At 43.4% G+C, this 24679-nt stretch overlaps 2 protein-coding genes across 5 annotated transcripts in view; one reads left to right on the top strand and one right to left on the bottom strand.

Annotated features, from left to right (window-relative positions):
- The window catches only part of LOC134359788 (ras-specific guanine nucleotide-releasing factor RalGPS1-like), a 756496-nt gene that overhangs the window by 372590 nt on the left and 359227 nt on the right, over positions 1-24679 (bottom strand). The window lies entirely within an intron of this gene.
- Positions 1-24679, top strand: part of angptl2b (angiopoietin-like 2b) — a 56588-nt gene that overhangs the window by 20758 nt on the left and 11151 nt on the right. The window contains exons 2-3 of the mRNA XM_063073426.1: positions 5991-6798; positions 24234-24427. Coding sequence (XP_062929496.1) covers positions 6015-6798; positions 24234-24427 — 978 coding nt within the window. The 5' untranslated portion in view covers positions 5991-6014. The remainder of the gene's footprint in view (positions 1-5990; positions 6799-24233; positions 24428-24679) is intronic.

Genomic DNA, 24679 nt, shown 5'->3' with positions numbered 1-24679 from the left:
TCATATTGTTCATTTATACTTGGTGTTCCTTGTTTGGTTGCATCATGGCCCAGTATGGAAACATCAATGCTCACGAATGGAAAAGCCTATGTAAAGTGGTGAACACAGCCCAGTCCATCACAGGAAAAGCCCTCCCCACCATTCCTCACATCTACGAGGAGGACCATCACAAGAAGGTAGCATCTATCATCAAGGATGCCCAACATCCAGCCCAGGCTCTCTTCTCCCAACTACCATCGGGCAGGAGGTACAGGAGCCTTAGGTCCAACACCAACAGGTTCAGGAACAGTTATTATCCTTTTACCATCAGGGTCCTGAACCAGCGTGGATAAATTACTGAATACCCCACAACCTATAGATTCAATTTCAAGGAGTCTGTAACTCATGTGGTCAATATTATTTATTTACTTATTTATTATGCCCACACGTGGGCACGTGGCCAAGTGGTTAAGGCATTGGACTAGTGACCTGAGGGTCGTGAGTTTGAGCCCCAGCCGAGGGAACGTGTTGTGTCCTTGAGCAAGGCACTTAATCATACATTGCTCTGCGACGACACTAGTGCCAAGCTGTATGGGTCCTAATGCCCTTGCCTTGGACAACATTGGCGACGTGGAGAGGGGATACTTGCAACATGGGCAACTGCTGGTCTTCCATACAACCTTGCCCAGGCCTGCGCCCTGGAGAGTGAAGACGGTCTCGCAAGGCTAACGGATGCCTTTATTTATTATTATTATTATTTGTTTTTTTTTGTATTGGCACACTTTTGTCTTCTTTTGTACATTGGCTGTTTGTCAGTCTTTGCTTGTGTGTAGTTTTTTTTTATTGATTCTAGTGTATTTCTTTGTTCTACTGTGAAAGCTCACAATAAAATTAACTTCAGAGTAGTATATAGTAACATGCATGTAAATTGATAATAAATTTATGTTCAACTTTGAATAACTTAAATGACAAGCTAACTTTCCCATTCCATTTCGCTGATGTAATACACTTCATGACATAAATTCTCTTACGTTTTGAATCTTCATAAGACCATAATCATGTCAATGTTCTGACGAAAGGTCTTTCTGTGTGTGCGGGTTGGAGGGAGGCAGGAAAGAAGCTTGTTTTGGCTATTGTTTTTTTGTTGCTTGTTGTGTTTTGTGTTGTTCTGCCAAGCTTTGGGGGTGTGCTGGGTTGGCACCATAATGTGTGGAGACACTTGCGGGCTGCCCCCAGCACATCCCTAGCTTACGTTGGCTGTGTCTCTCTCTGTATGTTTTGATGTACGTGTAATACATAAATTCGAATCTGAATCTGAAATCTGATCAATAGCTTTTACTCGTCCATCCACTTAGATGCCATGGGTAAAGCTCACCAGAACCTCTACTGCACTGTACTGCTACCATAAAACAAAGGTCAAGTCAGTGATAAATCTGATACTGATTTCCCCAAGTGTCTAAGGAATTCAGCATGTCCCTGATGGCCCTCACCAAATTCTACAGATTTTTAAAAAATTTCAAAATATAATTTATTCAAAACTAAAATTATATACAATAAACCATTCAATAACTTTCCATCCTTTACATACGTTTCCATTATGGTCTGTACATATCCATACTTCTAGCCACCCACGTGGCACTCCAGTTGTTCACCTTACCACATCATTGTTGAGAGGTGCCGTTGAAAGCATCAAAGCTTGGTATGGCAACTGCTCCTCGCAAGGCAGCACGGTAGGTAGTGCGGTGGTTAGCACAACGCTTTACAGTACAGGTGACCCGGGTTCAATTCCTGCCGCTGTCTGTAAGGAGTTTGTACGTTCTCCTCGTGACTATGCCGGTTTCCCCGGGCGTTCTGGTTTCATCCCACCTTCCAAAGATGTACCGTTAATTAGGTTCATCAGTCATTGTACATTGTCCCGTGATTAGGCTAGGATTGAATCAGGGGATTGCTGGGTGGAGTGGCTCAAAGGACAGGAAGGGTCTATTCCATGCTGTATCCCAATAAAAATAAAACATTTAAAAACTGCACTCTTCCTATGTTTTGCTAATATTGGTTAAAATCAAAGTGATGGAGGTAAGGTTCTGCGAAGGGGCGGTACAGGCAGTAAATGACAGCTGACAGCTGACAGCTTCCAGGGAGCCGTTCACACCCATTTGCTGTGAGACTGTCCTGTCCTGTTCTGGGTGCTTTGAAACCATCATAAATAAGGTCGAGCGGCAAGCATATCACGGTTTACACAAATCTGTAATTAAGTATTGTTCAACCGTTTCCGATTCCCAGCAACCATTAGGTCTCTGTGCCTAACCGAGGATGACTGGGACCAAGTGTGCGAACAGATGACTGTAGGTAATCGGATGTTAATGACCTTTTACCCTCAGGCAGAATGACCCAGAATGGGTACAGACACTGACAGCTGATGGTTTGCACCATGTTCCTGGCTTGACACAGATCCCTAGCTGTTTGGTCCACACCAGGAGAAATGAACTTTGCATTTTTTTCTCTGACTATAAACTAAGAGCACTGGAAGCAGTGAAAGTACAGATTTTCATCAAGCATAAACCAATAACTAACTCCAACATAAACAGAAAATGTTTGTGTATAAAAATGAGGTGTTCACACCTGTGTCTGGCTAACATTAGCAGACAGTTTGCTGTGTGGAATTAAAACTGAGATGAAGAGATATTTGTCGGGTTGGCAGACAATGAGATTATAAATATATTAAGAATTTTTACCAAATAAAGATATCTCTTAAGTTATCTCAAGATTTTAGAATCTGAATCAGGTTTATTATACAGGTTTCCCCCGCTAAGGTAGAGCGTTCCTATGAAACTGTTGGTAAGCCGAAATGGCGTAAAGCAAAGAAGCAATTACCATTAATTTATATGGGAAAAATTTTTGGGCCTTCTCAGACCCAAAAAATAACCTACCAAATCATAGCAAATAGCATATAAAACCTAAAATAACACTAACATATAGTAAAAGCAGGAATGATATGATAAATACACAGCCTATATAAAGTAGAACTAATGTATGTATAGTGTAGTTTCACTTAACAGAATCAGGAAGATTTAGCCAAAACCGATTTGTAGGAAAAAAAATCGGCACGTACACGCATGTGCACGCACACGCATGTGCATGTACACGCATGCACGCACACCTGCCCGCACAAGGCTTCACGGACATGATAGTTTTTCTCCAGGTAAACACAAGTTTAAACCGGGCGTCTTTTTCGTAAAATTGAAAATCCTCTTTCGGTTAGTGAAAACAGGTACTAATGTAGGTCTTTCGTAAAAGCGAAGTGGCGTAAAGCAAACGTTCGTAAAGTGGGGGACACCTGTATATCATGAAATATGTTGTTTTGCAGCAGCAGTAGAGTGCAATGCATACAATACAGTACTGTGCAAAAATCTTAGCACATACATATAGCTGAGGTGCCTCAGACTTTTGTACAGTACTGTAGAAATTTTATGCATTACACTGTACTACTGCAAAAAAAAACAAATTTCATGATATATGTGAGTGATGATAAAGTTGATTCTGATATGGGTCTGTTGTGGACTGAGAGTGGGAAGGGGGCAGGGAGAGGAGAATCATTCTTTTCCTCCAGATTTATTTCAATGACTTCCTTCACCAGGCAGTCCCATAGAAACATAGAAACATAGAAAATAGGTGCAGGAGTAGGCCATTCGGCCCTTCGAGCCTGCACCGCCATTTATTATGATCATGGCTGATCATCCAACTCAGAACCCTGCCCCAGCCTTCCCTCCATACCCCCTGATCCCCGTAGCCACAAGGGCCATATCTAACTCCCTCTTAAATATAGCCAATGAACTGGCCTCAACTGTTTCCTGTGGCAGAGAATTCCACAGATTCACCACTCTCTGTGTGAAGAAGTTTTTCCTAATCTCGGTCCTAAAAGGCTTCCCCTTTATTCTCAAACTGTGACCCCTTGTTCTGGACTTCCCCAACATCGGGAACAATCTTCCTGCATCTAGCCTGTCCAATCCCTTTAGGATTTAGGTCCCAAAAGCCATTGGCATGGCACAGTAGTTTTGTGTCGCCAAAGTCAATCCTATGGCCATTGCTAATGCAATGTTCTGCTACCGCCGATGTCTCCGGAAAAGGATTTTAACAAAGATGAAGGTCTCGCTCTAAGTTAGAAATGGAATTTGATTGGACAGCCGAAACCTGATTGGATGAGGACTGACCAATCAGGAGAGACAGATGATGGGGGTATAAATACCAACAAGCTAAACATGCCCAGGCATCATCCTTGATGCAGATAGCAGAGTTTATCATCGAAACGTTGACTAGAGCTGATACCTATACCCAGCTGGAAGCCCAAAAAGAGTTTATTTATCATATACACTGGGAAAGCACTAGATCTTTTTTCACTACCTCACTTTTTTAAAAACTTATTTTCTGCGTCTTGTACTACTTGTTTTAAATTAATTATTTAATATACACATATATTATTATATATACTTACTGTAATTCAGTTTTTTCTATATTATCATGTATTGCATTGTACTGCTGCCACAAAGTTAACAAATTTCACGACATATGCCAATGATATTAAACCTGATTCTGATGTAAACTACCTCACTAATTTGCTTTCTTTTTGCACTACTTTAGAGTAACTTATTTAATTTTTAATGTATTGCACAATATGTATAGAGATAAACAAAAATTAATTTTTATATAGATAAGGTAAATGTAAGCAGGCCTTTTCTACTGAGGTTGGGTGAGACTACAACTAGAGGTCCTGGACTAAGGGTTGAAAGGTGACCTGTTTAAAGGGAACATGAGGGGAAACTTCAATAGACAATAGGTGCAGGAGTAGGTCATTCAGCCCTTCGAGCCAGCACCACCATTCACTGTGATCATGGCTGATCATCCACAATCAGTACCCCGTTCCTGCCTTATCCCCATAACCTTTGATTCCGCTATCTTTAAGAGCTCTATCCATCTCTTTCTTGAAAGCATCCAGAGACTTGGCCTCCACTGCCTTCTGGGGCAGAGCATTTCACATATCCACCACACTCTGGGTGAAAAAGTTTTTCCTCAGCTCCGTTCTATATGGCCTACCCCTTATTCCTAAACTGTGGCCTCTGGTTCTGGACTCACCCATCAATGGGAACATGCTTCCTGCCTCCAGCGTGTCCAATCCCTTAATAATCTTATATGTTTCAATCAGATCCCCTCTCACTCTTCTAAATTTCAGTGTATACTTCACTCCTTCTTCACTCTTAGGGTGGTTAGAGTGTTGAACAAGCTACTAGCAGAAGTGGTGTATGTGGGTTCATTTCAACATTTAAGAGAAATTTGTATAGGTTCATGGATGGGAGGGGATTGGAGCCTATGGTCTGGGTGCAGGTTGATGGAACTAGGCAGAATAATAGTTTGGCATGGATGAGATAGGCTGAAGGGCCTGCTTGTGTGTTGTAGTGTTTCATGATTTTATGCACAGTACTGCTACCGCAAAAACAACAACGTTTATGACAAAAGTCTTCGGCACATGTAAAAAGTTCTGTAAAGTGAAAATGCTTTCAAAAGTATTGAAATTAAAAGTTTCCGAAGATGAAAAAAATTACTATAAGGAGGAGTAAACAGTAAAAAATCTAAATCAATTCAATATTTGGTGTGACCAATCGTTGTCTTTAAAACTGCATCAATTCTCTCAGGTACACTGTCATGCAGGTTTATAAGAAAATTGGCTGGTAGGTTGTTCCAAGCATCAGTTGCCATAGTTCTTCTGCAGACTTTGGCTGTCTCGCTTGCTTCTGTCTCTCCAGGTAATCCCAGACCGCCTCGATGATGTTGAGATCAGGGCTCTGTGGAGGCCATACCGGCTGAAACCACACAACAAAACTAGGGTGCACAGTACTGTATGTTAGTGATAATAAACCTGATTCTGATTAATCTCACGAAAAGTTTTCCTTTTATAATTGAACACGTTCTTTCCCCCAGTGCCGGAGCTAATGGCCATTATTGCTCTGTCTTCCTTACAGGAGATACTTGTCTGCAGAACCACCATGAAGAAGTTGGTGCTTGTCATCTTACTGATCCTGGTCGAGCTTGCATTTGGCATTGACAAAGTGGAGGAGCTTCAGTCCAGCAAGGATAGCTATGAGCAGTTCTTCCGCACGAGCAGGCACAAGCGTGCCACTGTCTCCATGGAGAACAAGTGCTCGTACACCTTCATCGTGCCTCAGCAGAAGGTCACGGGGGCCATATGTGTGAACTCGAAGCCCGAGCCCATAGTGGAGAGTCGGGTCAATAAGCAAGAGCTGGAGGTGATCAACAACGAACTCCTGAAGCAGAAAAGGCAGATCGAAAACCTGCAGCAGCTGGTGGAGGTGGACGGAGGGGTGGTTAATGAGGTGAAGCTCCTGCGCAAGGAGAGCAGAAACATGAACTCCAGAGTCACCCAGCTCTACATGCAGCTGCTCCACGAGATCATTCGCAAGCGGGATAACGCCCTCGAGGTCTCGCAGCTTGAGAACAAGATTCTCAACCAGACGGCGGAGATGATGCTGCTCTCTAACCGCTACAGGGACCTGGAGCATAAGTACCAACACTTGGCCTCGCTGGCAAATAACCAGACGCACCTTATCGCACAGCTGGAGGCCAGGTGCCAGCTGCTGCCCGTCGCCAGGCCGGTGCAGCCTCCGCCCCAGAAACGCAAACCCAATCTCATCACAACCAACGAAATCCAGCGAGATCAGAACCCCCAGGACAGGCGGCAACTGGCACTGAACCTGCTGCCAACCATGCCACCCCTTCCCTCCCACATGCCCACCACAAATATGCCATCCGGTGAGTGAACGGCAACATGCCTGGTCGAGCTTATGGTAGGCATAGATGTAACAGAAGATTGCTTGATGTCTCTGGGCCTGTACTCACTGGAGTTTAGAGGAATGAGATGGTGGGGGATCTCATTGAAACCTGTCAAACATTGAAAGGCCTAGATAGAGTGGATGTGGAGAGGATGTTTCCACAGAAGGCTGTAGAGGCTATGTCATTGAGTACATTTAAAGTGGAGGCTGATAGGTTCTTGATCCGTCAGGGTGTCAAAGTTACGAGGAGAAGGCAGGAGAATTGGGTTGAGAGGGATAGTAAATCAGCCATGATGGAATGGTGGAGCAGTCTTGATGGGCTGAGTGGCCTAATTCTCCTCTTATGTCATGGCCTTATTCACATTCATCATGCGTACAGGTAAAGATACGGTTAAGCTTGTTGTCTGCATTCTGGGTGGCACGTTTATGTGACCATCAATGTCTGTGTAACACAGATGGGCCTCCGGTCACCTTTGTTCATCTTTGCTACTCAGTCAAGTTCCTGCTCTGTGAAGCCGGGGTGATAGCTGGTGCCCAACAGTTAGCCCACATTACAATAAATCAGATTGGATTAGCTTAGATTTATTAATCACATGTACAGTACCGTGCAGAAGTCTCAGGCACATGCAGTATACATAGCTAGGGTGCCTGGCTAAGACTTTTGCACAGAACTGTATTTGTCAATGTGGAGCGGAGAGCGAGTTTGTAAATCTGGGTGGGAGCAAAGGATATTGTGAATGGTGAGGGTGGAGTGCCGCGGGAGGGGTGTGGGACAGATAGCAGAGAAGGAGTGCCGGGGCAGGGGTTCGTGCAGATACACCCAGCCCTGAGCCAAAGAGCTTGTTCCTGTGCGGTACTATTCTATATTCTATGGTTCTTAATATAATTTATAATTTATTTTATGTATTGTTCTGTGGTGGTGGCAGTTGTCCATCATGTCCGACAATGACAGGAAACCTGTGCTGGGGTGTTTTTAAAGTGGAAAAACCGTCGCACTGGGCCAGTTCAACTGTCTCGGCCTCAGAAGTCCATGACCAGTGTACGGAAAAGTGTCATAACTTACACTGTACTCCTGCTGTAAAACAACAAATTTCACGACATATGTTGGTGATCATTAATCTGATTCTGATCCTCCCATATGCCACTGTCATATCTGCTTCCACTTTCAACCTGGCTGTATATTCCAGAGACCCACAACTCGGTGTAAAAAAAACTTGCCCGTTTATTTCCTTTAAATTTCCCCCCTCACTTTCCGTGGCATTTGACTATTTTTTATGAGGCTCCACACTCAACCCCTGCACAGATGGAAAGCGTGCAAGCAGCCAGCCAGATTTGAACTTGGGACCGTTTGCCTTGAAGTCCAGTGCTGATGCCACAGTAACACTGACCAGCACTCTTTAAAGTTATGTCCTCTAGTATTTGACACTGCCACTATGAATCTGTCAGAGATCCGGGGGAAAGCACCAATACTTAGTCACACAGCGCAGAACAGATTCATTTAATGACATGTTGCAACATTTATTAAAGCTGGACAAGTCTTGAGCTTGGAGTTTAGTCTCATTTAAAGATTAGCTTTATTTGTCACATGTACAGGATGAGGAGCTGAACCTTCGGCACTGAGAGAAGGAATTTCTTTTCTCAAGAGAGTTGAAAACATTTGGAATTCCAGAGAGCTGTGTTGCCAAGCACATAGATAGCTGAAACACTTGGACGAGGAGGCTTCAGAATCAACTATCATCTTAGCCAGGGGTTCAGAACTTGGGGTCACTGACCGCTTGGTTAATGGTAGGAGTCCACGGCATTAAAAAAAGTTGGAAAAAGTATTCAGTATAGGAGTTGGGATGTTAAGGGGAGGGTGTATAAGACATTGGTGAGGCCAAATTTGGAGTATTGTGTACAGTTCTGGTCACCTAACTATAGGAAGGATATCAGTAAAATTGAAAGGGTGCAGAGAGGATTTACTAGGATGTTGCCGGGTCTTCAGGAGTTGAGTTACAGGGAAAGATTGAACAGGTTAGGACTTTATTCCTTGGAGTATAGAAGAATGAGGGGAGATTTGATAGAGGTTTACAAAATTATGAGGGGTATAGATAGAGTAAATGTGAATAGGCTCTTTCCACTTAGATTAGAAGAGATAAATACGAGAGGACATGGCTTTAGGGTGAAAGGGGAAAGGTTTAGGGGGAACATTAGGGGGAATTTCTTCACTCAGAGAGTGGTGGGAGTGTGGAACGAGCTGCCATCTGGCGTGGTAAATGCAGGCTCACTCTTAAGTGAGGATAGGTACATGGATGGGAGAGGTCTGGAGGGTTATGGACTGGATGCAGGACAATGGGACAAGCGGAATAATGTTTCGGCCCAGACTAGAAGGGCCAAATGGCCTGTTTTCTGTGCTGTTGTTTTCTGTGGTTCTATGGAACTCCTGATCTTACTGAATAGTAAAACAGTTCAAAAGGCTGAATGATTCATTCTTGCTCCTTAATATCTCTGATTGTATTCAAGCAAACATTATAAATGATAAAAAAAAATGTATGAGTAATTACAAAGAAGTAGACTTTCTTGCTTATTATGCAGTTGGGGAGATGTGAATCCCTAGGGTAGAGGATTATGCAACTATTGAATTGCTGGCAATTACTAATCGGAAAATGGTAACCCTTGCCCCAACATGCTGTTTTTTCCCAAGGAAACATCTTGTTAGTAGTAATTGAGTGCCCTTAATGCTGGGTTATTGACCTGGATTTTCTGCATTGGAAAACATCACAGAGTCAGAATCATATTTAATATCACCAGCATATATCGTGAAATTTGCTGTCTTTGCAGCAGCAGTACAATGGAATAATAATGGAAAAACTGTAAATTACAATAAGTATAGTTAAATAAATAGTGCAAAAATAGAAATAAAAGCAGAGAGGTAGTGTTCATGGGTTCAATGTCCATTCAGAAACCAGAATGCAGAGGAGAGGACATACAACCGCCTTACAGCCAGTGGTGGGAATTGAATCCAAGTGTTAAGCTAACCATGACACTACCCTTTCGTCTCATATAATGGAGTTTTGTTTTTAATATTTAAATCATAACTTCTTGTCTGCTACGTGTCTGCTGGGAATTGGTAGAAAGATTCCAGCAGTTGTTCTATTTCACATGAAGGATGTGGTGGCTAAGGGCATGCTTGAGTGTTGAGCGATGCCAGAACACATTCAGCACTTGGTACACTGAAATCACTCCCGTCTTAGTAATCGATTACATTTAAACAAAGCCATTTGTCTGATTTATACCAAATACAAGTTGTGTCAGGATCTTCAATCCACACAGACATGGTCACTCTTGCTCACCATCAAAACCAAACCCCATGAAATCCAAAACAAAAAGGAAACTTTTAATAATGCCAGATTCCTGCGAAAACTACTCTCCCACCGAGATGCGGACGACAACGACTGGTTTCCTGCAGCATTTCGACTGAAATAACTAACTTCCTCCCTTCTCCACATGAGTTCACTTGCATTGACCTTCGACTTTCAACCACAAAGCTTCAACATCCTGGTATAAAGACCATAAGAACATAATACTTAGGAGCAGAATTCGTCCATTTGGCCCGTTGAGTCTGCTCTACCATTTCGTCATAGTTGATTTATTATCCCTCTAAACCTCATTCTCCTGCCTTCTCCCGTAACTTTTGAGGCCCTTGCTTAACAATGATCCTATCGACCTCCACTTTAAATGACCACGCAGAGTCCAATAGAAGGCATGTTCATAGTGCCTGCTGAACGGTACCATGCCAACATGCAGGCAAACCACTTTCTTCCATTCCATTCACTTCTGATGAGTCTTCCCTTTGAGCACGTCCTGCTCACTAGTTCCAAAATATTCCCATGCTCCGCATGGACATAATGATGTCACCAAACCTCCTTCAACTGATTGGCTGAGAACTTTCAGTTCAAGAAAGGTCACAATCCCCTCAGAATCAGGATTATTTTCACTGACATATGTTGTGAAATTTGTTGTTTTGTAGCAGCAGTACAGTGCAACACACAAAAATACTATAAATTACAATAAGAAAGATATGTAGCCTGGGGACAAATACACACGCAGGACAACAAATACTTTTTCGGTTCTTAAATTCCTTTACCTGTTTTAGATGTTTTATTGCAGAAAGAGGTATAAATATAAAAACAACAAAATGAATTTTAGGAAAAACAGTTCCCGCTATTACAATCTCAGTTTAACTTCGGACCGCACTCTTGTTGCATATGCAGTATGAAAATAACTGAAACAAAATACACAAAACCAATACGGAAGTGGCAATTATTTGGCAGACACGTGCTTAACTTCCAAACACATATAGGCTAGACCTTGAAATGAGTTCTCCTCAGTCACGCTATTAGGCTGATTAAGGAACTTTGCAATCACGCTATTCCAGCATCATTCAATTCTACTTGCGAAAATCTTTCCTCACCAAACCTGGGAAAAGCATTCAAACATCGTCCTTTCTAAAACATGGCAACTCTTTATTCTACTCCACCCGTGCAAAATGACATCACTGTTTTCTCTTAAAGGCACAGGCAGCTATTTTAGCATTACCAATACATAAGTGCACTTTAACAGTAAAAAAATTATATTCAGCGGTCACCTGGTTACATATTTAAAGGCATCCGTTAGTCTTGCGAGACCAGGGATCTGCACCTGGAAAGTCTTCACTCTCCAGGGCACAGGCCTGGGCAAGGTTGTATGGAAGACCAGCAGTTGCTCATGCTACAAGTCTCCCCTCTCCACAACACCAATGTTGTGCAAAGGAAGGGCAAAGGCCAATACAGCTTGGCACCAGTGTCGTTGCAGAGCACTGTGTGGTTAAGTGCCTTGCTCAAGGACACAACACACTGCCTTGGCTGGGGATCGAACTCACGACCTTCAGATTGCTAGTCCAATGCCTTAACCACTTGGCCACATGCCCACGGTTACATATATATAAAAATATAATACGTAGTGCAAAAAGAAAGCAAAGATAATGAGGTTATCTTCATTGGTTCATTATCCATTCAGAAATCTAACAGTGGGGGTGAAGAAGCTGTTCCTAAACATTGAGTGTGTGTCTTCAGGCTCCTGTGCCTCTTCCCTGATGACACTAATGAGGAGAGGGCCTTCTTGAAGCATTACCTTTTGAAGATGTCCTCAGTGGTTTGGAGGCTCGTGCCCATGATGGAGCCGGCTGAGTTTACAACTTCCTGCAGCATTTTCCTACACTGTGCAGTGGCCCCTCCGTGCAGACAGTGCTGCAACCAGTCAGAATGCTCCTTATTGCACATCTGTAGAAATCTGGCACGTTGCCACCAATGTCACACAAAGGATTAGCTCCACTTGGCAACTGGAACACACAACACACCAACAGATGCTGATGCTCACTGACAGCAGTGAGGAGAACCACGTCACCTGCAGAGCCACAATTCCCAAGCTTAAAGTGGCCATGTGAGAGAACTAGAGGCCATCCCAGGCCAGGGACTCTTTAATTTGGAGGCCTTCCCCCTTCGAGCCACTTTTTTTAAATCATTTCGCCAAGTCAGGGCCTACTCAGCACAAAATATAAACCACCAATTAAGACCTTAATAAATCACCTAATGCTTCTCTCAAAGTCAAAAGTCAAAGTAAATTTATTATGAAAGTGTTTATGTCACTATATTCTACCCTGAGATTCATTTTCTTGCAGGTGTTTACAGGTAAATAAATAAATAGAATTTATTGAAAACTATACATAAATAAAGACTGACAAACAACCAACATGCAAAAGAAGAAAACTTGTGCAAATAAATAAGCAAACAAACAAATAAATAATACTGAGAAAATGAGTTGTAAAGTACTTGAGAGTGAGTCTGTAGGTTGTGGAATCTTTTCAGTGTTGAGGAGAGGGAAGTTATCCACACTGGTTCAGGAGCCTGATGGTTGAAGGGTAATAACGGTTCCTGAACCTGGTGGTGTGGGATCTAAGGCTTCTGTGCCTCCTGCCCGACGGTAGTACTGAGCAGAGAATATGGTCTGGATGGTGCAGGTCCCTGCTGATGGATTCTGCTTTCTTGTGTGAACACCCCTTGTAAATGTGATCAGTTATTTTGTGCTTTGTGAGATCCAGAGTAACAATTAATTTGTTCTCCTTTACACGTGAGTATGGGAAGGACCTTAAACAATTTTGAATCTTTTGAACAATTATGAAACCATGTAGCCCTGGAGTGGGAATGTCATAGTCATAGTCATACTTTATTGATCCCGGGGGAAATTGGTTTTCGTTACAGTTGCACCATAAATAATAAATAGTAGTAAAACCATAAATAGTTAAATAGTAATATGTAAATTATGCCAGTAAATTATGAAATAAGTCCAGGACCAGCCTATTGGCTCAGGGTGTCTGACCCTCCAAGGGAGGAGTTGTAAAGTTTGATGGCCACAGGCAGGAATGACTTCCTATGACGCTCTGTGTTGCATCTCGGTGGAATGAGTCTCTGGCTGAATGTACTCCTGTGCCCAACCAGTACATTATGTAGTGGATGGGAGACATTGTCCAAGATGGCATGCAACTTAGACAGCATCCTCTTTTCAGACACCACCGTCAGAGTCCAGTTCCATCCCCACAACATCACTGGCCTTACGAATGAGTTTGTGACTCTGTTGGTGTCTGCTGCCCCAGCACACAACAGCAAACATGATCGCACTGGCCACCACAGACTCACAGAACATCCTCAGCGTCGTCTGGCAGATGTTAAAGGACCTCAGTCTCCTCAGGAATGGTATTGATAACTGGGATTGGTAGAGTTTTGAACGCAAATGGAATCAAGGGATTGGACAAGGAAGAGGACAGGAGATGCAGCATTACCCGTGATTACTTCTAAACAGGAGAGTGGGATTGATGGGACATATATTCTGTCTCATTGTATTTTTATGTTCTAACCCAGCAGTAAAACACTGTTTCTAAATGCAGGAGCAAAGATTTGAGATATCCTCCCACAAAGCCAGATTAAATGTTTTTACACCTGCTCAAGAAGAGCAGTTGTGAGGATAGTTCTTGACACAGTAGGCGCTTGTTCTCTTGTTGTGTTAGCACTGGGAATATGAGGTACCTCTGCAGACTGATCTTTAATATCCAACTAAACTGCCCTGGTTTTCCTTTGTAATACCCAGAGCACTGCACATGAAAGTGTTCTTGGCTTTGTTTTGGGACTGTGAGAAGGTACAATTTGGAAACAGGCCAAGAATAACCCTGGCACATGGAGGCATAATAGCTGGAGATTGGTGCTTTTCATGGGGGAGGGTGTCAGACTTTCAGTAGATAGGCAGACCGATTTGTGCAGAACTGTACTGGGAACAACTGAAACCCTCATGTCAAAAGGTTTAAATGCCTTTTAACATTGGTCTTGGATTTGCAAATACATATTTCAGTGTAAACAATAGATACCTACATGCACGCAGTGGCCACTTAATTAGCTGCAGGAGTAGAACCTGGTCTTCTGCTGTTGTAGCCCATCTACTTCAAGGTAAAACAAGGAACACACAAATGCTGAAGGAACTCAGCAGGCCAGCCAGCATTTATGGAAAAGAGTAAATAGTTAATGCTTCAGGCTGAGACCCTTCATCAGGCCCAAAACATCGACTATTTTCTCTTTTCTATAGATGCCACCTGGCCTGCTGAGTTCCTCCAGCATTTTGTGTGTGTTGTGCTTGGATTTCCAGCATCTGCCGATTTTCTGGTGTTCAAGGTAAAAGATGTTGTGTGTTCAGAGATGCACTTCTGCACGCCACTATTATGGCGTCTGGCTATCTAGTTATTTATTGAGATACAGCACAGAAGAGGTCCTTCCAGCCCTTTGAGCCATGCTGCCCAGCAATTCCCTCCACTTAGTCTGAGCCTAATCACGGGACAATTTACTATGACAATTAACCTACCAACCAGTACGTCTTTGGACCTGGGAGGAAATCAGACCACCCAGAGGAAACACATGTGGTCACGAAGAATGTACAGAGTCCTTAAGGTAGTGGTGGGAATTGATCCTGAGTTGTGGTACTGTAAAGTGTTGTGCTAACCACTACGCTACAGTGCTGCCTGTCCTTTGAGCTACTGTAATCTGCCTGTCAGCTCAACCAGTCCAGCCATTCTTCTCTGACTGCTCTCATTAACAAGTCCTTTTCACCCACAGGACTGCCGTTCGCTGGATGCTTTTTGCTTCTCACACCAATCTCTGTAAACTCTAGTCTAGAGATTATAGTGCATGAAAATCCCAGGAAATCAGCAGCTTCTGAGATATTCAAACCACCCCATCTGGCACCAGCAACCATTCCACAGTCAAAGTCTGCCAGATTGCATTTCTTCCCCAGTCTGATGTTCGATCTTAACAACAAATGAATTTTTTGACTATGTCTGCATTGAGTTGCGGTCACATGATTGGCTGATTAGAAATTTGAATTAACGAGGTATACAGATGCACCTAATAAAGTGGCCACAAACGTGTACATAAATGCAGATATATGTTGAAATTTATCTGTCTGCTACCTGCAGTATGCCTATGTCATCTGTATTATTCACTACATACAGTTACAGGTCTTCGGCTGCACACTGATTGTCAGTCAGTCTTTGTTTATACATAGTTTTTTATATAAATTCTATTGTGTTTATTTATTTTCCCCGTAAACGCCTGCAGGAAAATGAATCTCAGGGTAGCAATTAGTAACAAATATCTACTTTGATCATAAAATTACTTTGAACTTCACCTGGACCAAAACGTCGACTCTCCATTTCCGTCCACTAGTGCTGCTTGACATTTATTTCCTTCAGCATCTCATTTGTGCCATTTTATAAATGCTAACTTGTTTTATACTTTATACTTTATTGTCGCCAAACAATTGGTACTAGAACGTACAATCATCACAGCGATATTTGATTCTGCGCTTCCCACTCCCTGGAGTACAAATACTAAATATTAAAAATATTAAAAATAGCTAAAATTAGTAAATATTAAAATTTTAAATTATAAATCATAAATAGAAAATAGAGAAATGGGAAGTAAGGTAATGCAAAAAAACCCAAGAGGCAGGTCCGGATATTTGGAGGGTACGGCCCAGATCGGGGTCAGGATCCGTTCAGCAGTCTCATCACAGTTGGAAAGAAGCTGTTCCCAAATCTGGCCATACGAGTCTTCAAGCTCCTGAACCTTCTCCGGGAGGGAAGAGGGACAAAAAGTGTGTTGGCTGGGTGGGTCGTGTCCTTGATTATCCTGTTTTGGGTTTTATTGAGAAATGATTCAGAAATTAACTATTTCGTAAATCCATAACTTATAGGATCAGATTTAGGCCATTTGGCCCATCGAGTCTGCTCCGCCATTTTGTCGTGGCTGATCCATTTTCCTTCTCTGCCCCAGTCTCCTGTCTTTTCCCCATATCCCTTCATGCCCTGATTAATCAAGAATCTATCATCCTCTGCCTTGTATATACCCAATGACTTTGCCTCCACATCCAACTTTGGCAATAAATTCCACGGTTCCACCACTTTCTGGCTAAAGAAATTATCCCCATCTTAAAAGGACACTCTGAAGCTGTCCCCTCTGGTCTTAGACTTGTGGCTAAGCGGCGGAACAGTGTGAAGATCATTATTCACAAATGAATGTTAAAATGATGGCTGAGGGGAAATTAAATAGCCTCTGTAATTGTAAACACGAGGAATTCTGCAGATGCTGGAAATTCAAGCAATACACATCAAAGCTGCTGGTGAATGCAGCAGGCCAGGCAGCATTTCTAGGAAGAGGTACAGTCGACGTTTCGGGCCGAGACCCTTCATCAGGACTAACTGAAGGAAGGGCTAGTAAGAGATTTGAAAGTGGGAGGAAATTTCTTACTAGCCCTTCCTTCAGTTAGTCCTGACGAAGGGTCTCGGCCCGAAACATCAACGGTACCTCTTCCTAGAGATGCTGCCTGGCCTGCTGCGTTCACCAGCCTCTGTAATTGTATTTGATTTTGTGTTGACCACATCCACCCTATCAAACATTTTGCTCATTCAAAGCCCCTATAACATCTTTCACTTTAAAATAACTATGCTGCGAAGGAGAATTTCCGAGCGTTTGGCAGAGTGATTGTTTACCACAGAACAGCTGGGCAGTAAGAGGAGCAGATTCTGGCACCCTGAGACCACACTCTATGGAATCTCACAACTGGAGCGACGAGGACTTGACAAGAGCAGACACCAATCATTTGCGTTTGGAAACCAGAATAGACTTTTGTAAAAAATAAAATTCTGAAAGCCATCTGGTGCTATTGTAAGAGCTGAGATTAGGGAAGGAAATTGTTGCCGCATTCCTAGGGAAACTGTTCACTGGTATTTAGTCGGGATCGACAGCTGACTTGAATTATATTGCAGCAGACCCGCTATTACAATCCTGATTAAATCAGTAAAAGTAGCAGCATTTCCAGCTGCTGTTCTGAGATGCTTTGAACGCATGTTATACATGGAGAGGAATCAAAGGATGATAATATGTGTGGGATTATTCTAAATAGCGCATGTTTCTTAGCTACTCGCAGTCTAGTGCATCCTTGCATGTCATTAATACCTGAAGGTGCTGCAAATCACTTCACCACTGTTCTTGAGTGTACATCAACATAAATGGTATTCCGCAGATAGAAGTTATGACACAATAGTGTAGCGGTTAGCGTAACGCTATTACAGCATTGGCGACCCGGGTTCAATTTCCACTGCTGTCTGTAACGAGTTTGTACCTTCTCCCCGTGACTAAGTAGATTTCCTCCAGGTGCTCCAGACTTCAGGCTTCTGCACCTCCTGCTGGTTGGGAGCTGTGAGGAGATAGCATGGTGGGGATCTTTGATGATAGGTGCTGTCTTTTTGAGGCAGTACCTCATATAGATACTACAAATGGTGGAAAGACCACTCAGCCCATCATGTACTGGGCTGAGACCAGAGGGATTATTGATGTTTTTGTACTTATGATTCCTAGGTTTAATTTTTAATTAATGAAAATAAGTGCATTTGTCAGAGTGCGTTTAGAACATTATGTGCAATGTTTGGCTCTGCATCAAAGGAAAGATATGCAGAGGAGGTTCACCAAGATTATCTCGGGAATGAAAGACTTATTGAAAGAGGAGTTTGATTGCTCTGACCCTGTACTTGATGGAGTTCAGAAGGATGAAGGGGATGCCATTGAAATCTACTGGATACTGAAAGGCTTGGACAGAGTAGACATGGAGCGGATATTTCCAATAGTAAGAGAACCTAGGGTTTGAGGACACAGCCTCAGAATAAAGGGACATCTCTTTAAAACTGAGATTAATCTCTTCAGTCCGAGGGTGGTGTATCTGTGGAGCTGGTTGCCAGGGTTAGCTGTGGAGGACAAATGACAGGGTGTATTTAAGGCAGACATCCCACCCTGCAAAAACTCATTTCAGGGAGGTAGCACCATCAATTTGCGGGAGACTTCCTGGAGAGGTGGGATGTCTGCAATAGAGTAGCTCCTTAGCAGCTGGCCAGCTAGTTTAAATAACGTTAGCTATGCTAATGAACGAATGACACCTGTTAAACTCACCTCAACATGTCTTTTACGGTCTTAACCCACCATGGGCAATAGAAAAGTCACTGTTGCAAACAGTGCAGCGAGCAACACTGTCATTATTTTGACCCCTATTAGGCAGGGGTACACTTTAGTGTAGTCTGGGGTGACGTACTTTTTTTTTTGGATCACTCTGCCATGGCGCGCGCTCTCAAGTGCTCTCGCTTGCTTTCTGTTTCACTCGCTCTATCTCGCTCTCTCTCTCTCCCTCGCTTGCTTGCTCTCGCTCTCTCTCGCGCGCTCACACTCTCTCTCGTGGCCACTCTCGCACTCTCTCTTGCTTTTCTCTCACTCGCTCTCAAAAAAATTGATTTCTGTGATATTGTATATAATTTGCGGGCATCAGGGAGCCACTATTAATATGTGGGAGACTCCCGGAACTTCCGGGAGAGGTGGGATGTCTGCTAAGGCAGAGACTGATAGGCTTTCGATTAGTGGGGTGGGGGGTGGAGGGGGTGTTGAGGGTTATCGGGTGCAGGTAGCAGAATGGGGTTGAGGAAGGAAAACACCCTGTCTGAATGGAGGAGCAGACTCGGTGGTCAAATTCTGCTCCAATAGATTATGGTCTGATGGAAATTTGTTTTCCCAACAGTCACCCTTCAGCGATTTGATCTTATGGAAGTCTATGCTCCCTGGTTAAAATGGTCCCAGAATATCTGCCCGTCTTCCCATTTCCCCACAGCGAGCCTGGCTGCTCGGCCTCATTAGATTTACGAGTGTTGAATCATGTAGGTTTAACTGGCAAGAGAATACCTTTTCTACAAAATAGAAGTTCTGCAGTATGAAAACTTAGTACAGTACTTTGAACTGAAAGCCACTCTGTCTACCAGAAAGTGGGAGCAATTTCAAGCAGCCCCAGGGGACTAATGCAAAGCTGCCCATGTGGCACATCCAGCCTTCGACTCGACTTATCTCGTCAGGGCCAGCGTGGTTTCAACAGGATTTGAAACCCACACTTTCCACCGAGGACATACCGGCCGACATTTGGTGGTGGGGAAAAAAGATGAGTGAGAGACAGAGGCAAGCAGACCATGACAGATAGACTGACAAAGACTGAGAGAGACACACAGATACAGAGAGCGAGAAAGAGAGAGGGAGTGAGAGAGGCTGACAGAGGCAGACAAAGACAGACCGACAGAGTCTGAGACAGACAGAGATAGAAACACACAGGCATAGAGAGCAAGACAAGCAGAGAGAGGGACCTTATATTCCTTATATTCCATCTAGGTAGCCTCCAACCTGATGGCATGAACATTGACTTCTCTAACTTCCGCTAATGCCCCACCTCCCCCTCGTACCCCATCCGTTATTTATTTTTATACACACATTCTTTCTCTCTCTCTCTTTCTCCCTCTGACTATACCCCTTGCCCATCCTCTGGGCTTCCCCCCTCCCCCTTGACTCTCTCCCTAGGCCTCCTGTCCCATGATCCTCTCATATCCCCTTTTGCCAATCACCTGTCCAGCTCTTGGCTCCATCCCTCCCCCTCCTCCTATCATTTTGGATCTCCCCCTCCCACTCCCACTTTCAAATCTCTTACTAGCTCTTCTTTCAGTTAGTCCTGACGAAGGGTCTCGGCCCGAAACGTTGACTGTACCTCTTCCTAGAGATGCTGCCTGGCCTGCTGCGTTCACCAGCAACTTTGATGTGTATTGGAGAGGGAGAGAGAGGGAGGGAGGGAGGGAGGGAGGGAGAGAGAGAGAGAGAGAGAGAGAGAGAGGAAGAGGAGAGAGAGAGAGAGAGAGAGAGAGAGAGAGGCAGACGAAGACAGACTAATGGAGTCTGAGAGAGAAAGAAACAGACAGAAACAGAGACATACATAAAGACACAGAGGCAGACAGAGAGAGAGAGAGGGAGACACAGATGTACCAAAACAGAGAGTGAAAGGCAGGCAGGTAGACTGGCAGACAGAGAGAGGAAGAGAGAGACAGAGACAAAGACAGAAACAGACATAAAGAGACAGTCAGAGAGAAAGAGAGACAGAGCGAGACAGACAGAGGATGGAAGTTCACAACAATGAATGAACATCTCATGAACTCTGGTGCCCTGCAAACTTATTAACTATATATTAACTGCCTCCATGAAGCTTAATGTCTGATACTTTTAATCAAGGGTGCAAGAGCTGTCTGGATGCCAAGAATCAGGAATGGAGCCCAAAAACATTTGAATCTATTCAACAGTTGAGGTCAGTGAGCAACGTTCCTGCTACTCTGCTTGGCCACAGAAAGACAGTTTCCCTACTGCAAGGCTGTGGGCTGGAACAAGTGACCATGAAGTCAATTACTGTGATACTGGAACTGCCTCAGTCTGCGTTGCAGGAGAGCTAGCACTACAACTACGCACTGTTAGCTCTGCTAAATTTGCATCTCTTGATTTAGACTATTCAGGAAAGAAAATCTTGATTTGTGAGCCTGCTACCAAGAGGGAGGAGTTATAGAAAGGGGAACTGGGGCTAACTCACTGGCATGATCCCCCTGAATTCTGAGTGAAGCTCCTTCCCTGCAACTCAGTTCACTAAGCAACACAGACAAGTTCTAGTGGCAAAGTAAGATTTGAATCACCCGACGTAACATTCACAAAGCTACTACCTGGACTGGAGGATGTGAGTTATAAGGAGTGACTGGACAGGCTGGGTCTTTTTCCCCTGGAGTGTAAGTGACTGAGGAAAGTGACCAGAGCAAAATTAGTGGGAACTTAGAGAATTGGAAAGATTTTAAAAATCAACAGAAGGCAACTGAAAATCATTAAGGTAAAGATGGAATACAAAAGTAAGTTAGCCAATAATATTAAAGAGAATACCAAAAATTTCTTCAGATACATAAAGTATAAAAGAGAGGTGAGAGTAGATATCGGACCACTAGAAAATGATGCTGGAGAGGTAGTAATGGGGGACAATGAAATGGCGACAAACGGAATAAGTATTTTGCGTCAGTCTTCACTGTGAAAGATACTAGCAGTATGGTGGAAGTTCCAGGTATCAGCGGTCATGAAGTGTGTGAAGTTACCATAACTAGAGAGAAGGTTCTTGGGAAACTGAAAGGTCTGAAGGTAAATAAGTCACCTGGACCAGATGATGTACAATGCACCTTAGGGTTCTGAAAGAGGTGGCCGAGGAGATTGTGGAGGCACCAGTCATGATTTTTCAAGAATCACTAGATTCTGGAAGACTGGAAAATTGCAAATATCACTCCACTCTTCAAGAAGGGAGACAGGCAGAAGAAAGGAAACTATAGATCAGATAGTCTACCTCTGTGGTTGGGAAGATGTAGGTGTTCATTATTAAGAATGAGAACTCGGGGTACTTGGACAGCAGTCAGCAAGGGAAAATCTTGCCTGACAAACCCGATGGAATTCTTTGAAGAAATAACAAGCAAGATAGACAAAGGAGAATTAGTTGATGTTGTGCATTTGGATTTTCAGAAGGCCTTTGACAAGCTGCCACACATGAGGCTGCTTAACAAGTCCATGGTATTACAGGAAAGATTCTAGCATGGATAAAGCAGTAATTGATTGGCAGGAGGCAAAGAGTGGGAATAAAGGGAGCCTTTTCTGGTTGGCTGCCAGTGACTAGTGGTGTTCCACAGGGGTCTGTGTTGGGACCAATTCTTTTTACATTATATGTTGATGATTTGGATGATGGAATTGATGGCTTTGTTGCAAAGTTTGCAAATGGTACAAAGACAGGTGGAGGGGCAGGTAGGTTTGAGGATGTAGAAAGGCTACAGAAATGAAAGGGTTGACTATTTTCTAAATGGAGAGGAAATACTAAAAATTGGGGTGCAAAGGGGCTTGGAAGTCCCTGTGCAAGATTCCCTAAAGGTTAATTTGCAGGTTGAATCTGTGGTGATAAAGGCAAATGCAATGTTCACATTCAATTCAAGAGGACCAGAATATAAAAGCAGGGATGCAATGTTGATACTTTATAAAGCACTGGTGAGGCCTCACCTGTAGTATTGTGGGCAGTTCTGGGCCCATTATCTAAGAAAGGATGTGCTGAAACTGGAGAGGGTTCAAAGGAGGCTCTCATAAATGATTCCAAGATTGAATGATTTGTCATATAAAGAGTGTTTTTCAGGGCTCTGGACCTGTATTCACTAGAATTCAGAAGAATGAGGGGTGACCTAATTGAAACCTATTGAATGGTGAAAGGCCTTGATAGAGTGGATGTGGAGAGAAGGTTTCCTGTGATGGGAGTGTCTAAGACCAGAAGACAGAGTCTCAGAATAGTGGGGTGTCCTTTTAGAACGGAGATGAAGAGGAATTTCTTCAGTCAGAGAGTGGTGAATCTGTGGAATTCTTTGCACAGACAGCTGTGGAGGCCAAGTCCTAATATATATATTTAAGGCAGAAGTTGATAGATTTTTGATTGGTCAGGACAGGAAGAGATAGAGGGAGAAGGCAGGAGATTGAGGCTGAGAGGAAAATTGGATCAGCCATGCTGAAATGGCAGGGTAGACTCGATGGGCCAAGTGGCCTAATTCTGCTCCTATATCATATATTCTTATTAGAATGAGAAAGGAAGGCCAGAATAAGAAGGTGGGGGTCGGGAAGGAGTACAAGCTGACAGGTAATAGGTAAAATCTGGTCAAGGGGAAAGGTGGGTGGGGGAGATGAAGTGATCTATGGAGAGGAATAAATGGACTTCTTGATGAAGTTCAATCCTGATGAAGGGTCTCGGCCTGAATCATAAACTGTTCATTTCCTTCCATAGAGATGTTTCCTGACCAGTTGAGTTCCCACCAGCATTATGCATGCGTGTTCCAATACCTGCAGAATTTCTTGTGTCTCTGAAACTAGAGGACATTGTGAGAAGGGAAAAATTTAAATGGGACCTGAGGGGCAAGGTTTTTATCCCACACGGAGGTGGTGTGTATATGGAATGGGCTACCAGAAGACGTATGGTAGAGACTGGTACAATTACAATGTTTAAAAGACATTTAGATCGGTAAATGGATAGGAAGGAATTGGGGTAAAAGGGCCAAGCTCAGGCGGACAATTTGGTCAGTACGGATGAGTTGGACTGAAGGGCCTACTGCTGTACTGTACCCTATCTACACCATGTGTCAGACTGCTCTGGCTACAGGAGAATCATCAGAATATATTCTCAACAAGGGTTGTAATCTGTGTGTGATCAAATTGGCAAAGTGACCATTAGGAGAACATAATTAAAATGGGACTGTAGGAAATTACAGCAACGATGATGAGGAATTTCTTTAGCTAGAGAGTGGTGAATCTGTGGAATTCATTACCACAGACAGCTGTGGAGGCCAAGTCATTGGGTGTATTTAATGTGGAGGCTGATAGCTTCTTGATTCAAACATTCAAAGTACATTTATTATCGAAGTATGTATGCAATATACAACCCTGAGTAAGGATTACAGGGAGAAGGCAGGAGAATGACTCAATTTGGTTTGGAATATTGTTGTTCACTTAAATAGTTTAAATGATTAGTATTTTTTTCTCTCTCTTGCGCATTGGGTGTTGGTCTTTTATTTTTTTTTTGTTTCTTTAATTGGGTTCTTTCAGGTTTCTTGCTTTGAAGTTACCTGTAAGCAAACATATCTCAAGGCTCCTTGTGGTCCATAGTTAAAGCAGAGGTTGACAGGTTCATGATTAGTAAAGGGTATCAGAGAATACGGGAGGAAGGCAGGAGAATGGGGCTGAGGGATAATGAATCAGCCACGATCGAACAATAGAGAAGATTTAATGGGCTGAATGGCCTAAGTCTGCTCCTATTGGGCACTGCGAGTACGGACTGCACTAGCAAGTGGCAAATGCTCTATTATCTCTGTAAAAATTTAATGTGTGCCTTGTGATCCTTGTTCTCCAGGACCGTGGAAGGATTGCATGGATGCAGCAGAGGCTGGCAGCAAAACCAGTGGAATATACTTGCTGAAACCCGAGAACAAAAACCGTCTCATGCAGGTCTGGTGTGACCAAGCCCACGACCCCGGCGGCTGGACCGTCATTCAAAGGCGCTTAGATGGCTCGGTCAACTTCTTCCGCAACTGGGAGACCTACAAGGTAAGCCAGCTCGTATCGCGCCACCGTATCGCTGCCTTGGGTAAAAGATCGAGGAGAGGCTGTTCATCTTGAGGGGCAAGAAATAGGTGGAAGGGTTTATACAACGGGATGAGGTAGGGTGAGAGGATGCGCTCGGGGAGCAGAAATATGACAATGGTCCCAATATGAGCTGCAAAAATACCCCATAGTTATGGAAATCAGTTATCCTGATGTACAACTCTCACCTGTTCAAGGTTCAAGGTTGATATCTTA

This window comes from Mobula hypostoma, chromosome 21 (genome assembly GCF_963921235.1).
Source record: "Mobula hypostoma chromosome 21, sMobHyp1.1, whole genome shotgun sequence".
NCBI classification, from domain to species: Eukaryota; Metazoa; Chordata; class Chondrichthyes; order Myliobatiformes; family Myliobatidae; genus Mobula; species Mobula hypostoma.
This window is presented reverse-complemented; position numbering and strand designations above follow the sequence as displayed.